At 41.0% G+C, this 15,641-nt stretch overlaps 1 protein-coding gene across 1 annotated transcript in view; it reads right to left on the reverse strand.

Annotated features, from left to right (window-relative positions):
- Positions 1 to 10,304: 10,304 nt before the first annotated feature.
- LOC121879340 (coagulation factor IX-like) overlaps positions 10,305 to 15,641 on the reverse strand; it is a 37,882-nt gene continuing 32,545 nt past the window's right edge. Inside the window, exon 11 of the mRNA XM_042385942.1 lies at positions 10,305 to 10,497. Coding sequence (XP_042241876.1) covers positions 10,320 to 10,497 — 178 coding nt within the window. The 3' untranslated portion in view covers positions 10,305 to 10,319. The remainder of the gene's footprint in view (positions 10,498 to 15,641) is intronic.

The raw sequence follows: 15,641 nt of genomic DNA on the forward strand, positions 1-15,641 counted from the left end.
ACACGGGTAAAACTAACGTAACACACGAGTAAAACTAACTTGACACACGGTAAAATACATGACACACGGGTAAAACTAACATAACACACTGGTAAAACTAACATGACTCACGGTAAAACTAACGTAACACACGGGTAAACTAAAAAAATATCAGTGACGGTTAGGAATCGCATTTTCACTACTTGCCGTGGTGACTTAATAATAATAATAATAATAATAATAATAATAATAATAATAATAATAATAATAATAATAATAATAATAATAATAATAATAATACTTAACGATTTATTGAAAAGTTACAGGAGCCAAAGGGTTGTACCTAGTGAATGAGGGTCTTGACTAGTATGATAGGTGTGCGTCCAGTGAGTCGTAACGAACGATAATGAACTGCAAGTTCATATATCAAATTAAGAAGTGTTCAACTATACTTTGAACACTCAACAAAAAACACAACTTTATCAATGTTTGACAATCCGCCGTCATAAAACCAGTACTTTTTCGTGAATCATTTTAATATATACGTTACAGAGACTGAAGCATATGAAGCTACCAGATGTAACATTTATAAAAAACAAATTACTGTCGTCATCAGATACCAGTAGGAAAACTTAGAGTGTCATTAATTATATCCTGAAGCTGCCCCAGACGCAGCTTTTACGATATATGATGTAACTGTATCAGAACCCTTTCAATGCCAATCAATGTTAGTAGACGGTGAAATCAGTTGTTTTGTCATCCATTATGGTAAGTGAACTAATGGATATTATAAAAACGTCCAGAGATGCAGCAGCAGGCGATGACAGCATGCCAATGACCATCATTAAGAACGTGGTCCCCTTACTTTCTGTTCTCTATGTATTTGCAACTTCTCTTTCATCAGCGGTAACTTTCCAAATAAACAGCAAATTGTTAACGTTCATCCTGAAAAAGAAATACCAACTGCGGAAGAAATACCGGAGCTTAAGACATGATGTAGTTAACAAAGAGCCCTAAATGAGGTGAATCAGGAAATTAGATCAGAAATGACACTTCGAGATGAAACTAGCTCGATATATTAAGACCCATTATTTTATGTGTATGTCAGAGTAAAATGAAAACCAATGATACGGATGGTCTTGAAGGACGAAAGCACCGTGGCCCTTGAGAATGACAGACATATAATAAAGGCCAATAAATGAACATTTTGCATCAGTATTCACGCAAGAGACGATGGATAACATGCCAGTACCTAAGAGAATGTGTACTTCGAGAGGAAAACTAATTAAGAGATAGCAATTGCAGACGATATCATAAATAAATAAATAATTAAATAAATAAATAAATAAATAAATAAATAAATAGCTAGAGTAAAAGAATTCAAAGTCCCTGGTGACCAAGGTGATAACGGAGGTAGGAACGAAATTTGCACTCCACTAAAGGCCGGTCCACACGATCGAGCAGTGCCCGGCAGGCACGTGCTAAATGCCCTTTTCGGGCAAAATTCGGGTAAACCAGCGGAGTCCCGTTCCCGTAGTTGAGCGAAATCATGGTCCGCCTGCCTGGTGGTTTGCTGCCGGATATTGAGCGACGACTCTGCCAGACAAACGAGGTTGAACCTGGACTACATACCTCGGGGTGTATGTAATTATTATGTGAAATAAAGTTTGTCTTATACAAGTTTTGTTAATCATCAATATCTTATTTGCAAACAACCTAGTGTCTCAAACAGGTCCATCATGTATCACATGTGTGTGGCAGGGTTATCCTTTCACAAATAATATGTTTTAATATCACTTTCATTATTAATAATCGATAAAACCGGAAAACCAACATTCCTATAATATTGTCATTAATATTCAACATTACACAAGCCTGCAGTACAAGACACGTGTTATTATTGAACCTCACGTGACTGTCAATAACAGCTGGTCACTACACCACCGCTGACCTCGGGGTCGGGTCCTCGTCGGGAGGTGTGAACAGAGATACTGACAACGTATGCTAGCACTTTGTAAAACCGAGTTAAGTACTGCAAATGTATATATGTTCCCCGTCGGTCCAGATGTCCAGTGTATAACCAAATAAGCTTATGCAATGTACATTATTGGCGTGACAATAAACGGGAGATTGTTTGTGTATTATGTAATGAGGACACTTGTGTGTGTTCATCGTTCCTGCTGCCTCTCCTCACTCTAGTCCCATAGCTTCCTGTCTATGCATATCATAATTCTAACATTATTCAATGAATTTTTATACTACAAATCTCACCTGCAAGTAATCTTCCTTGAGTACTTCATACATGGCTTGACAAGTTGCAGGTATTATGCGAGACAAACTTTGTTTTGATATCTCGTTCTATACTGAAGTGACGTGGTGCACCCAGTTGAAAGATATATGAGCGTTGCCTCTAGACGAGCCTCTGCAGATATACTCTCTCATATTGGTATCCTGTTCTTTTATATATGGTTCCACTTTAGCTAGAAGTTTGTTAAAGGTGTTGGGTCCATTCTCATGTAATTGGTGAAGTCTTGCTCATGTCCATCTTGTAGTTCACATAAAATCGTGGCATCACTTCCCAATACTTTTCTTCGACCTAACCACTTGCACCATTCCCTTTTCTGCATTTGGTTCTTTGCACATAGCAGCAATTATTATAGTACACAACGCTATGCTCTTCGCTTTAACTGTCCGGCGATTATTCCTGCGACACACCATGGTGATCGTACCGCACCAGCTACCGGCGCCCGACTATGACTGCTGCCAACCAACCCGCGGTGTACACACACAGGCTTTTGCCAGGTAAACGGGCAAGCCCGGCACTGCTCGATCGTGTGGACGGGCTTAAGACTCCTATATTTAGGATATCTTTGATCCAGAAAAGTGCTTTGTGACTGGAAATCAGCCATCGCCAGCCTCGTACACAAGATGAATAAAAAAAGTGCAGAAAACTTCAGCTCGATCAGCCTAATATCCCTCTATGCAAACTTTGAGAAAATTCTGAGGACACCATCATCGAAACCTGACTAATTATACAGACTTATCAAAGCATCACAGCACGTTTTCGTGGAAAGAAAATCATGCATGACAAACTTACTCGTTCCTTGAAATAGTAACAGATTTTGTGGACCAAGATTAACCAGTGGGTGTGTTGTGGATTCTTCTAAAGCATCTGGCACATTCCAAATGCACGGCTTGTCTCTTAAGATTCAGGCGTAGGGCATCCATCATGCAACTTTTGAAGTGGATGAACAACTTTGTCGAAGACAGACGACAAAGGATGGTCATAAGCGGGTACATTCAAAATGTGGTACCACAGGTTCTATCCTTGCACCCACTCTTTTGTGAAACATAATAAACATTGCCATATTTGTGTACGTCACGAATTTACAGTGTTTGGGAGGGTAGCCATGCAACAATGCAGAAAGATCTGCACATGCTGTTCAAATGGTCTCGTGACTGGCAAATGATCTTTAATATTACGAAACGTTTGACTACTTGAAGGTTAAAGCAACCCTGATCAAAGCTATTCTGTTAATAACATTTTCCAGGATACCGATGACAAGGAAACATACAGTCGTTGTGACAGATATGACACCGAAGCAAATCAACAAGTGGGAGCAACAGTGAAAAAAACAAACCGAAATTTGGAAATTATAAAACGAACTTTCGAATACAAAGATAGGTACATTATATTTCAATTGTATAAATATTGTGTACGTTCCAGCCAGTTATTGTATACAAATATGGGAACCCTACCGAACATTCCTAGAGCGACAAAGATGATTCCGGAACTAAGTCATAGCGATTATCCGTAGACTGAAGGCCAAAACTAACAGACAAGACAAAACAAGGCGGATCTCACAGAGACATTCAATATCTTGAAATGGATGGAAAGAGCTACCAGGCCATTTTTCGTGATGTCACGCCGCCAACACAAAAACATAACTTCAAGCTCGCCAAGCAGAAAGAACATAGAAATACTACCTTTACGAGGCTGGTAGACCTATGGAACGGTTTACCAGCCCAAGCTGTGGCATCACGAATAGTACTGGGATTCAAAATAACACTTGACAAGATTATAAAGAACAATGGAAGGATCCAAAATAGGCCACTGGCCTCCTCCGTCAACAGTGGCCATTAGGTAAAAAAAAGGTAAAATAAGGTGAAATTAGACAAGATCCGCAGCAGCCATGTGTTCATCATGTAATGTTCATCTCGTATTAATTCAATTTAAGAAATAGAATTTTGTTGTATTATATGAAATATATTTTTCTATCAACCAGCAAAAGTTTGTCCAAAATAAAACTTACTCGTTCGTTGCATAATTCCTTCATAATCATTAAATAGCTTAGATTCGTTTGAAACATAATATTGATAAGAAAGCAAATTATAAGAACATAAAATGGAGGAAACTGCAGCAGGCCTATTGCCCCATACTGGCAGTCCCATTACACCCAACCTCGCTCATATATCACAACCTATGTTTGAAGCTATTCAGCGTATTCGAGTTAATGATGATGTTTGGTAACTTGTTCAACTCATCCACTACTTTATTCCAAACCAATGCTTACCTATTTCGTCTAAATCTAAATTTGTCTAATTTAAAACCATTGTTACAGTTCGTCCTGGTTGAATAGTTTTGAGTACCTTTGCAATGTCACCTTTGTTTAGCCCTGCCATTTACCTATATCCATATCGCCCACATTTTCCGTCTCGTCACTGCTATCTCGTTTAATCTATTTTCTACACCATCTGTATAGAAGTCGGTGCCTCGAGTATCATGTTTAAATATTCGGTGGTGAAAACTGTTGAAAATTATTTATTAAAATTATTGCTCATTTCTCCGTCGTTATCAGTTAGCTCGCCGGTATCTGATTGTATTGGTCCAATCTGTTCTCGTGTTTTAGTTTGATACATAAGAAAATGAGGAGTCTACAATAGGCCAGTTGGCCTGTAGCAATAAAATGCATGGCAGCTCCTGTCGAGAGTTACTACCAGTCTCTATCATCCATGAATCTATCTAGCCTCTTTTAAAACTTTCCAGCATTCCAGTACTTACTTTAAAGTTGCTAAGCTTGTTCCACTCGTCCACCATCCTATTTGTGAACCAGTTCCTTCCTATCTCCCTCCTAAACCTAAACTTATCCAACTTAAATCCGTTGCTACGAGTCCTATCCTGCTCAGATATTATAAGAACTTTATCTATATCTCCTTTATTGATTCCTTTCACCCTTAAATACTTCTATTATATCTCCCCACACTCTTCGTGTTTCTAGGAATGCAGATTTAGTTTCTTTAATCTATCTTGATATGGAAGGTTTCAAAGTTCCGGAATCATTTTCGTCATTCTTCGCTGCCGACTCCAGTGAATTGATATCCATTCTATAATAAGGGCACCAGAACCTGAACAGCATAATCGAGGTGCGGCCTGTCTAGCAAGATATAGTTGCAACAAGACCTCTGCACTCTTATTACTTACACTTCTAGATATAAAACCTAATACTCTGTGTGCCTTATTTCGAACATTAACACACTGTTTTTAGGCCGTAGGTCCGGGCTTACAAGAATCCCGGGATTTGACTTTGCCTCCTTTGCTACCTTCAGTTCATTATTCCTTTTTGCTTTTCTTATGTCGGTCTTAACGCTACTTATAATAATTTTGGAGGGTAACTTCACACGATTTATTCTCCTATCTATTGCCTACCTTTGTCCAATAATATTCTTTAATAATTATTTATCCATTTAGGGACATTGTTGTTTGATCTGAGTTTTTTGTATGGTATGTTCTGCCTTTGTGCATTAAGTAACTCATTATTTAATTTGTTGTGGCACTCGTCAACCTCAGATCTCGTGAACAGGTCATCCTCAACTGTCAGGTCTCCAGGTAAGGCGAGGTCGCCCTCTGTGGGTACATTATGTGAGGTCATGTAATTCACCCCCAAACGTGATACCCCTTCTCTCAGCTGACTTTAATGGAATTTTCCTTGTGACTGCCATTAAATTCTGATGTAAATCTTACACTTTTGTGATCGCTGTTGGCAAGTTCGTTCCCCTACCTCGACATTACTAATGAAGTTTTCTCTGTTTGACAGAACTAAATCGAGTATATTATTACCCCCGGGCGGGTTCGGTTTATATGACTTAGAAACAGTCCTGAACTGTTCAAGAAAATCCTCTGATTCTGAGTTACCTGTAAGGTCGGTCCAGTCTATTTGGCTAAAGTTAAAGTCGCCTACTATACAGACTTTGCTGTGCTTGGAAGCCCTGCGCATTTCATCCCAAATAAGTCGCTCATTAACTCTATCAAGATTAGGAGGTCTATATATTACCGTGATTAATTATTCCTACCATCAGTTAATTCCTTCAAATTGTTTTTGTATTCAGTTCAATTTTTATTTCTTATTTATTTCACACTTCAGATTATCCGACATAGATTGCTACTCCGCCTCTTTTCTAATCTGCCTATCGGTATGGAATAATTTGTAACCTGCAATTTGGTATTCGACAGGTAACTCAATTGAGTCTAAGTTTATCCATGTTTCGGTGAATGCTATTATATCGATTTTTTCGGTACATAACGCCCAGATTTCATCCATTTTGTTTCTCATACTTCTACTGTTTGCATTGTAGACATTTAAGTTAGTCTTGTTCTGAGTCCTCTCTTTGTCACGTTTAGGTTTTAACTCCCCTGCCTAATTTAGTTTTGATATCAATCCTCACACTATTATTTATCTGTAATTTTTCACTTTGTTTACCAGCTCCCTGCAGTCCACTTGATCCCCGTGCTCATATGTTCCCTCGCAGTTTAAAGACTTCGACATCTTTTGAACAACCCCCTTGAGAGAAGAGCCAGGGTTGCCATCCCATCCAGAAACAGGTGTATCCCATCCCTAGCATAAGGTCCTTCTGCTAAAAGTTGTCCCAGTTGTCAATGAATGGGACTGAACTTAACTTGCAATATCTGTCAAGACGGCCGTTGACACCAACTGTTCTTGACAACCATTCATTGCCAACTCTCTCTTAGGTAGGACACCACATATGATAGAGATTCCTTCCTTCAACCTAATACGTTCAATAGCTGTCTTGAACTTATCAAAGAAGCTCCTCACTCCACCGGCCAATACCACACTCCTGCACTGAGGCAGATAATGGGTTTGTTCCCATTACCAGTCTGTCCATCCTGTCAACTATATCCCCCACCCCAGCTCTGGCAAACACACCCCTCAACCTATTTTTTAATTTTACCAAAAGCTCTATCCAGGTACTGTACCTGGGAATCGCAACAATTAAGGTTTTCGTACCTTCCTTGTTAGCCCTGTCCTGACTATGCTAACGTCCAATTCGTCTATCAAGACTAACAAAGTTTTTACACTTAGCTGTTGTCGTTTCCTTGGTGTCTTTTCTCAAAAGTTTGGTCGTTCCTCTCCTCACAACCCTCCATTCGCCTGGGTCTTCATCAGATACGGGCTTTCCTTGTCTCGTGTCTTCTTCTTCATCCTCGCAATCATTTCCTTTAATTTCAAATTTTCGTCCTTGACCTTCACTAACTCGGCCGCTAGCTCGGCCCTCTGAAGGCAACAGCCCTGTTCAAAGTAGCACTAGCCATTACTGACAATTAATCCCGAGCTGATGTCTGCCGTGACCTTTCCTCTAGCGAGGTCAGAACACACACACACACACACACACTTCATCGACCACCAAAGGGTCAAGAAGGTATTTGGCTGCTCTGGCGGTCGCCAGGTCAGCTGTTATGTTGGCATACCCCAACTCCTTTCCCTGAACCCATCCTTCCCACCGGAATATCAGCAAGTTCTCGCCAGAAATTACAATTTCATTTCGGAAGGAGTGGAACCGGTGTTGGATGGTGATGAACAGTGCTTAAGTCAGCGAAACCAACGCAACAGTAACAGCTGAGAGTTGTACTCAGATAACCTTCACACAGTGAGGTCCCAGGTACCCAGTGATAACTGCCGAGAGACACATACTATATTGTTAGTATGTTCAAGATTGGAGGCCTGGGACCGCACCTGCCTATATACCCCTTGAGTGGTGAGGTCCTGTGACTCCAGACCTGGTGGTGTCTTTAAGACGCTACAACACTACGTAGTGAATGAGTTGCTACAGCATCATGTTGAGGTCCCTTATACCACCATCTGTGAGGGAATTACTACACCACGTCAGGTTATACCACCATCTGTGGGGAATTACTACACCACGTCAGGTCCTTATAACACCATCTGCGAGGAATTACTACACCACGTCAGGTCCTATAACCACCATCTGTGGGGAACTACTACACCACGTCGGTCCCTCATAACAACATCTGTGAGAACTACTACACCCGTCAGGTCCCTCATAACAACATCTGTGAGACTACTACACCCCGTCAGGTCCTCATAACACCATTGTGAGGGAACTGCTACGTCAGGTCCCTCATAACACCATCTGTGAGGGAATTACTACACCCGTCAGGTCACATAACACCATTTGTGAGGAACTACTACACCACGTCAGGTCCCTCATAACACCATCTGTGAGGAATTACTAAACAACGTCAGGTCCTCATAACAACATATTTTGAGGGAATTACTACACCACGTCAGGTCCCTCATAACACAATCTGTGGGGGAATTACTACCACGTCAGGTCCCTCATAACACCATCTGTGAGGAAATTACTACGTTACGTGTTTGCTCTTCAGAGCACGTGACCTCCACTGTAAACATTAATCTGTATGTTCACTGTATGTTCCTCTTCCTTTCTAATGAAACCTTGTGTTGACCTCCCCCCTTCCATGTCAATGTAATAACTCTTTTATGTCCAATGTATATTTTCAGCCTTTGGGCTGCTAACCTTTTCAATAAACTGTTAATTATTATAATTTTACACACACACACACACACACACACACACACACACACACACACACACACACACACACACACACACACACACACACACACACAGCTGAGATTCAACAATTCTTATGCAAGTATACATCTGAATTCTACTGTACAGCTATTTGTTGAAGTCATCATACACGTGTTAATTTTTATATTAAAATTATCCTATACGTGTATGTTTGGTGTGTGTACTTATGTATGTTGAAAATCCTCCCATGTACGGTATGTACAATATATTCAAGCTGTAAACATTACATATTAAACCTCAACACAGACGTGTATATTTGTGTACGTATAGTAGTGGTGGTAGTAGCAGGAAGTGGTGGTAGTAGTGGTGTTAGTAGCAGGAAGTGGTGGGAGTAGTGGTGGTGTTAGTAGCAGGAAGTAGTGGTGTGGTAGTAGCAGGAGTGGTGGTGGTAGTGGTGTTAAAGTGCAGGAAGTGGTGGTAGTAGTGGTGTTAGGTAGCAGGAAGTGGTGGTGGTAGTGGTGTTAGTAGCAGGAAGTGTTGGGAGTGGTGGTGGTAGTAGCAGGAAGTGGTGGTAGTAGTGTGTTAGTGGCAGGTGTGGTAGTAGCAGGAAGTGGTGGTTAGTAGTGGTGAGTAGCAGGAAGTGGTGGTGAGCCGAGGTGAGGTGTTAGTGGCAAGAGTGAGGTGGCAGTGGTGGTGTTGGTAGCAAGTGGTGGTAGTAGTGGTGTTAGTGGCAGAAGTGGTGGTAGAAGTAGTGGTGTTAGTAGCAGGAGTGGTGGTAGTAGTGGTGTTAGTAGCAGGAGTGGTGGTAGTAGTGGTGTTAGTAGCAGGAAATGGTGGTAGTAGTGGTGGTAGTAGCAGGAGTGTGGTAGTAGTGGTGGTAGTAGCAGGAGTGGTGGTGGTAGTGGTGGTAGTAGCAGGAGTGGTGAGTAGTAGTGGTGTTAGTAGCAGGAGTGAGGTGGTGGTGGTGGTAGTGTAAGAATGGTGGTAGTAATTGGTGTTGAAGTAGCAGGAAGTGGTGGTAGCAGTGGTGTTGTTTGAAATGGAGGTAGTAGTGGTGTTAGTAGCAGGAAGTGGTGGTAGTAGTGGTGTTGAGTAGCAGGAGGTGGTGGTGGCAGTGGTGTTAGTAGCCGGAAATGGTGTTAAGTAGTGGTGTTAGTAGCAGGGAAGTGGTAGTAGTAGTGGTGGTAGTAGCAGGGAATTGGTGGTAGTAGTGGTGTTGTGCAGTGGATTGTTAGTAATGAGTAAGTGTTAGAGTAGTGGTGGTAGTAGCCGAGTGGTGTTAGTAGTGGTGTTAGTAGCGGGAAGGTGTGGTAGTAGTAGTGTTAATGCAGGAAGTAATGGTGGTAGTGGTGTTAATGTAGGAAGTGGTGGTGGTAGTGGTGTTAGTAGCAGGAGATGATCCGTTAGTCCTGGATGACGTTCACAACTTTTAGATGTACTCTACCTTACAAGCTTTGGGTGATAACTCATAAGTGTTTGGGTAACTCACTTTCGTTAACGAGACCGAAGCCAGAGCCGGTGACGGTGGTGTTTGTGGGGGGTCGTTGAACTGACACACAGTAAGGGTAGACAAGGTCGTTGAAGGCTATCGGTTCCTTCGTCTCAAGGAGCGCCACGTCGTTGTATCGAACGAAGGAGTCTGAGCTGAAGTTATGAGGGAGATAAAACAATGCTCTTATTATGGCATTACTGTACTTCAACAAATAAGGTCTGTAAGTACATAACAAGGTCAGTAATTACGCTAGTCCTTCAACAACGAAAAATTAATGAGATACAACTCTGTAAAATTAGGACATGGAGAAGTTAGGACATGTGGGAGAAAAAACCTGGGACCTAGGATACGCTGATAACACAGGGGAGTTATGATATACTGGTCACGAGGTAGAATGGACATGCTAAGAAAACTGGGGGTGTATATGATGCTAAAGACATAGGGTAGCTACAACAAACTGAAGACATTTATTAAAGTCAAGAATAAAGGATTACATCTGCATACACTACATACATGCAAGAACACACCGAATAGTCTGGGAGCCCAGTGGGATTTAATCATAATTTCGAGCACAAACACCGGTCTAGTGCAGAGTGATAGAGAATCATGTCCTGATCACGAATCAACAGCTGAAGATGACAGTTTCCTGGGCTAAAGGCACTTAAGAACGCCCTTAATGAGTAAAGCCTATTCTGCACTAAGTGAACCTAAGAATCCTAAATAATACTGGGTCATCAGTTACATAGTTACATGTAAGTGGAGAGTGTAAAGTTAGCTGCCACAGTCACGAGGAAATTTTATCTTTTTATTGGTGCTTTGCTCTCAGGTGAATGTGCATAATTATGGATGGGGGAAACTAATTTGACCATAGCTCCTTTTCGCTTTATCCCAAACATATCAAACACCACTCGAAAACTGGCTGATAATGTCAGCTTTCCTTTAATACAAATATACAGCATAAATAGTCTACTGGAGATCGAAAAGTCACAATCATGACTTCATGCTTAAAATGGGATTACACTAATATTTTACAGTAAATAATGTATATTATGCATAATGGTTGTCAAAGTTCCAGCTAGATCTGCTAAGAATGGTCATTCTGAGGTTTGGGAAGTACAGTCACCCCTAAAAAAACGCCTCCACCCCTTCCTAGAGAGGTTTTGGAACTCGTGGCCTATCTGTTCCGGTAACAGTGTACCTGGCGTAGAGGGGGGGGGGGGTGGCAGAGCCGGATTCAGGCTTGTGGAGGCCCATGGGCAGCCTCTTTGTGGAGGCCCCCCTCATTATAACTACCCAAGAGGGTAGGGTGGCGAGTGAAGTGAGCCTAAACATCTGGGAGTTCCGGAGGGCGCTGTAAGCCCCCCGGGAAAATTTTGAAATTTGAACACTTCTTTGGAGAATTTTGAAGCCATATGCAGTTATATCGAGGAAATTAGAACACACCGCCCTGATGGCATTCGTAATGGAAGTGATAATGAAAAAAATATTTTATTTGTTTTTTTTTAATCTCAATTTCGTTATTGCATGTTGCTCATTTTTAATCAATATATGTTTGTGGAATTCTAAATATATTATTAGCAACACAAACAATAGCATTCATTAAAAATATACGGTTCATAGGAAAACCAGGTATTCATGAATTTCAAGGAGTAGCTAGCCTAATTTCTATCACGCTTCTTGCTGAAATTCTTGCCAAATCAAGGACACAAGGCTCAAGAAATGTTTGAAGGTTTGATGAAGTTTCTTGCAGACAATGACATTGACATTCAAAATTGTCGTGGGCAATCTTATAATAATGCAACATCTATGAATGTTGTCAAGAAGCTATCGCATATTTTTATTTTCTTGAGGCAATTTATGTGTTCTTCACAGCTTCTACACATCGTTATGCAATTCTTAGTGATTTATTGAAAACTGTAGCGTCTGGCCCGGTATCTGTGCCAAAGAGGATTTTCACAACAAGATGGTCCTGTCGAGCAGTTGCAGTGAAAGCAGTTGTCCAAGGTTATCTCCCAATCCGTGAAGCACTTGCTAAAATAGCTAGAGATGAAAATGAGACGAGCAAAACATGTTATGAAGCCAATGGTCTCCATGATAAGATGTGCAAGTTAGAGACTGCTATTTATGCTGTGTTTTGGCATGACATTCTTGGCAGAGTTGATGTAACAAGCCATGCATTGCAAGATCCTAAACTCGATTTGAACACAGCAGTAGCAATGCTGAAATCCTTGGAATGTTTTGTACGAGAAAAAAGAGATTGCTTCCATGTTTATGAGAAGAAGGGAAGGGAAATATCAGAAACTGTTGTATGTGATATTAAAAGGAATGTGATAACTGCCAATGAGAACAACTTTCGTATCGAATTTGTGTGGATTCCGTCCCATGTTGGAATCAGGTATCATGACCGTGCTGATAGACTGGCCAATGAGGCATGTAAGAAAGAAAATGTTGACCGTGACCTTGGCCTGTCCAATGCTGTAATTAAAAACATTCAAGTCAGAATCATGAACTCTGATCTAGAAGAAGTGAGAAATGCAGAGAGACCTGACAGTTGTAGCATTAGTAAATATGACAAATTTTGTAACAAGAGGTACCGGTATGGCCAGCATAAGGACAGAACCAGACAATGTGATGTAGTCGTGGCCAGAATTAGGCTAGGATACAGACACATCTGGCAAGTTAGTAACGCTGTACCCATACCGGAACACTCAGCATGTAAACTTTGTGATAAACCTTTAAAGCATACACTTGAACACGATATTATTGAATGTGACACTGTCAAAGACTTCAGGCCACCTGACTTATTGTATCTTGAACTATGTAATTACTTCATTGAATCAGGTGTGCTTGAGGACATTCTTGCTGTTTATCCCAAATTTGCTGGCCCACAATGATTAGTCTTTAATTAGAATATGACTCCAATGTATGTGATCCACTGACCTATATATACTGCTTATGAATATGATGTATTTCCTTCTTTGTGTACGAACCTCTGTCCTGCATGGCAGTGAACAGTGGCATTACCCACATGAATCTGACCTATATATAGTGTCAATGAATATGATGCATTCTTTGTGTACGAACCTCTGTCCTGCATGGCAGTGAAGAGTAACATTACCCACATGAATCTGACCGACGTATATGTATGTATGTGTGTATATGTGTATGTATGTGTGCATATGTGTATATATATGTACATGTATATGTGTATATATATGTACATGTATATGTACATGTATATGTGTATATGTATGTATGTGTATGTGTGTGTGTGTACATATATGTATATGTACTGTCAATGAATATGATGCATCTCTTTGTGTATGAACCTCTGTCCTGCATGGCAATGAACAGTGACATTGCCCATATGAATCTGACCTCTATACATTTATAGCTGTTAATGAATATGATGTATTTCTTTGTGTATGAACCTCTGTCCTGCGTGGCAGTGAGAAGTGATACCACCCTCAGTGTCAAGACCTGACTGAATTACTCAGAATAGGCAAACTGTACTACAAGCTCTGCCAATAAATTTGTGAAACTAAAACTAACTATTCACAGACGCGCAAGCGTCAACGTAATGTACGACTCAATCCATTGGATTATGGACGATCAGAAGAAGCAGCCCTCTCACAGTCAGAAAAATTTCAGGTTCAGAATTTCCTTCCAGCAATTGATCAGTTCCTGAGTTCACTGGATCAACGGTTAAAGGCCTATGAGGAAACCTGTTCACTTTTCGGGTTCTTGTCTAAACTGGAGTCAATGAATTGTGATGAAATTGAAGCAGCTGCAACAAAATTGGTTGCTGAGTACAAAAATGATTTGGATCAAACACTTGGAGTTGAACTTGTGCAGTTTACAGCATTCTTCACTCAATTTCTTGAAGACGAAGATGATGAGAAAGGGAGGGCACATTACCTTTACAAGCTGTTGATAGACAAGAAAGTTGTAGATACATTTCCAAATGTTGAAATAATGCTACGGATGTACTTGGTGCTCATGGTCACAAATTGTTCTGGAGAACGTTCTTTCAATAAAATGAAGTTTATTAAAAACAGACTTCGTACTACAATGCGTCATGATAGGCTCAGCCACCTGGCTTTGATGAGTATCGAATATAACATCCTCAGAGATTGACTTCGAAAAGTTGATCAAAAACTTTGCAGCGGCCAGGTCACGTAAAGTGCCTGGTCTGTAAATAAAGGTAATGTTTATTTTATATTTTGCAATTGATCAATGTTTGTGTTCAATATATCCATTATCCATGGCAGTTATTTTTCTTAAAATTCTTGTTTTTTTTTCAACATGTTCATACTCTTGTTATAATTTTATCAAATTCATTAAATTCCTTATTTGTTTTACTATTGGATGCAAAACTTCAATTTTTGTCTCAGATCTTGTTGATACGACGGGCTGACCAGTCAACACGGATTTAAGACATAGTACACAGATTAAGTAATTATGTCTCGTGCCTTACGCAGTCGTGGAGCCAACGCCTGGATGAATCAGTCGGATGACAGCTCCAGAGATGGATGACCAGGCTGAACAGAATGCTCCAGCTCCCACCACATTGCGCAGCCCTTCACCTCGATCTTCAGCATTGTCTTCAGAGATAATTGCTTTAATGAAGTTTATGAGGGATGAAAGGCGCGAGGACGAAGCTAAAAGACGGGGGAGGATGAAAAATGGAGGCAAGCTGAGGCAGAGAGAGACCACCAACGGAGATTGGAAGACAGTGCACGGTTTGAAGCTTTAATATCTCGCCTCACTGTTAACCAAGCCCCTGGCTCTAACACTGCCTCGGTATCGACTGGTTCAGATACCTCATCAATGCTTTCTTCACGCCCCTCAGCCCCACCTAAAGCGGCTGCTCAAACACCACCCACCTTGAAGCCTGATGTGAATTTCCAGACTTTTCGTGAATGGCGGCGACGGTGGACTAATTATGCTACAATGGTGGATCTCCAGAGCTTGTCACAGCCTAAACAACTTATTCAGCTGCGTATGTGCCTGTCCTTGGAAACTCAGCGTGTCTTGGAACATACGTTGCAGGTACCTCCGATCTCTTCGTTGTCTGTAGAGGAGGTACTGGATATTCTACAACGGCACATCAAAGGGCAGCGGAATGAAGCTCTACGTAGGAGGGAATTGTTTAGCTGTAGACAGATGGAGGGCGAGACGTTTGATGCCTTTTATGTACGACTCAAGAGAGCCTCGGAAGAGGTAGATATATGCCCAGGTAACTACCAGCAGTGCGAGGAGACCCAGTTGAAGCAGGTGATCCTGATGGGTGTTA

The sequence above is a fragment of the Homarus americanus genome, unplaced genomic scaffold (genome assembly GCF_018991925.1).
Source record: "Homarus americanus isolate GMGI-L3 unplaced genomic scaffold, GMGI_Hamer_2.0 scaffold16894, whole genome shotgun sequence".
In the NCBI taxonomy this organism is placed as follows: Eukaryota; Metazoa; Arthropoda; class Malacostraca; order Decapoda; family Nephropidae; genus Homarus; species Homarus americanus.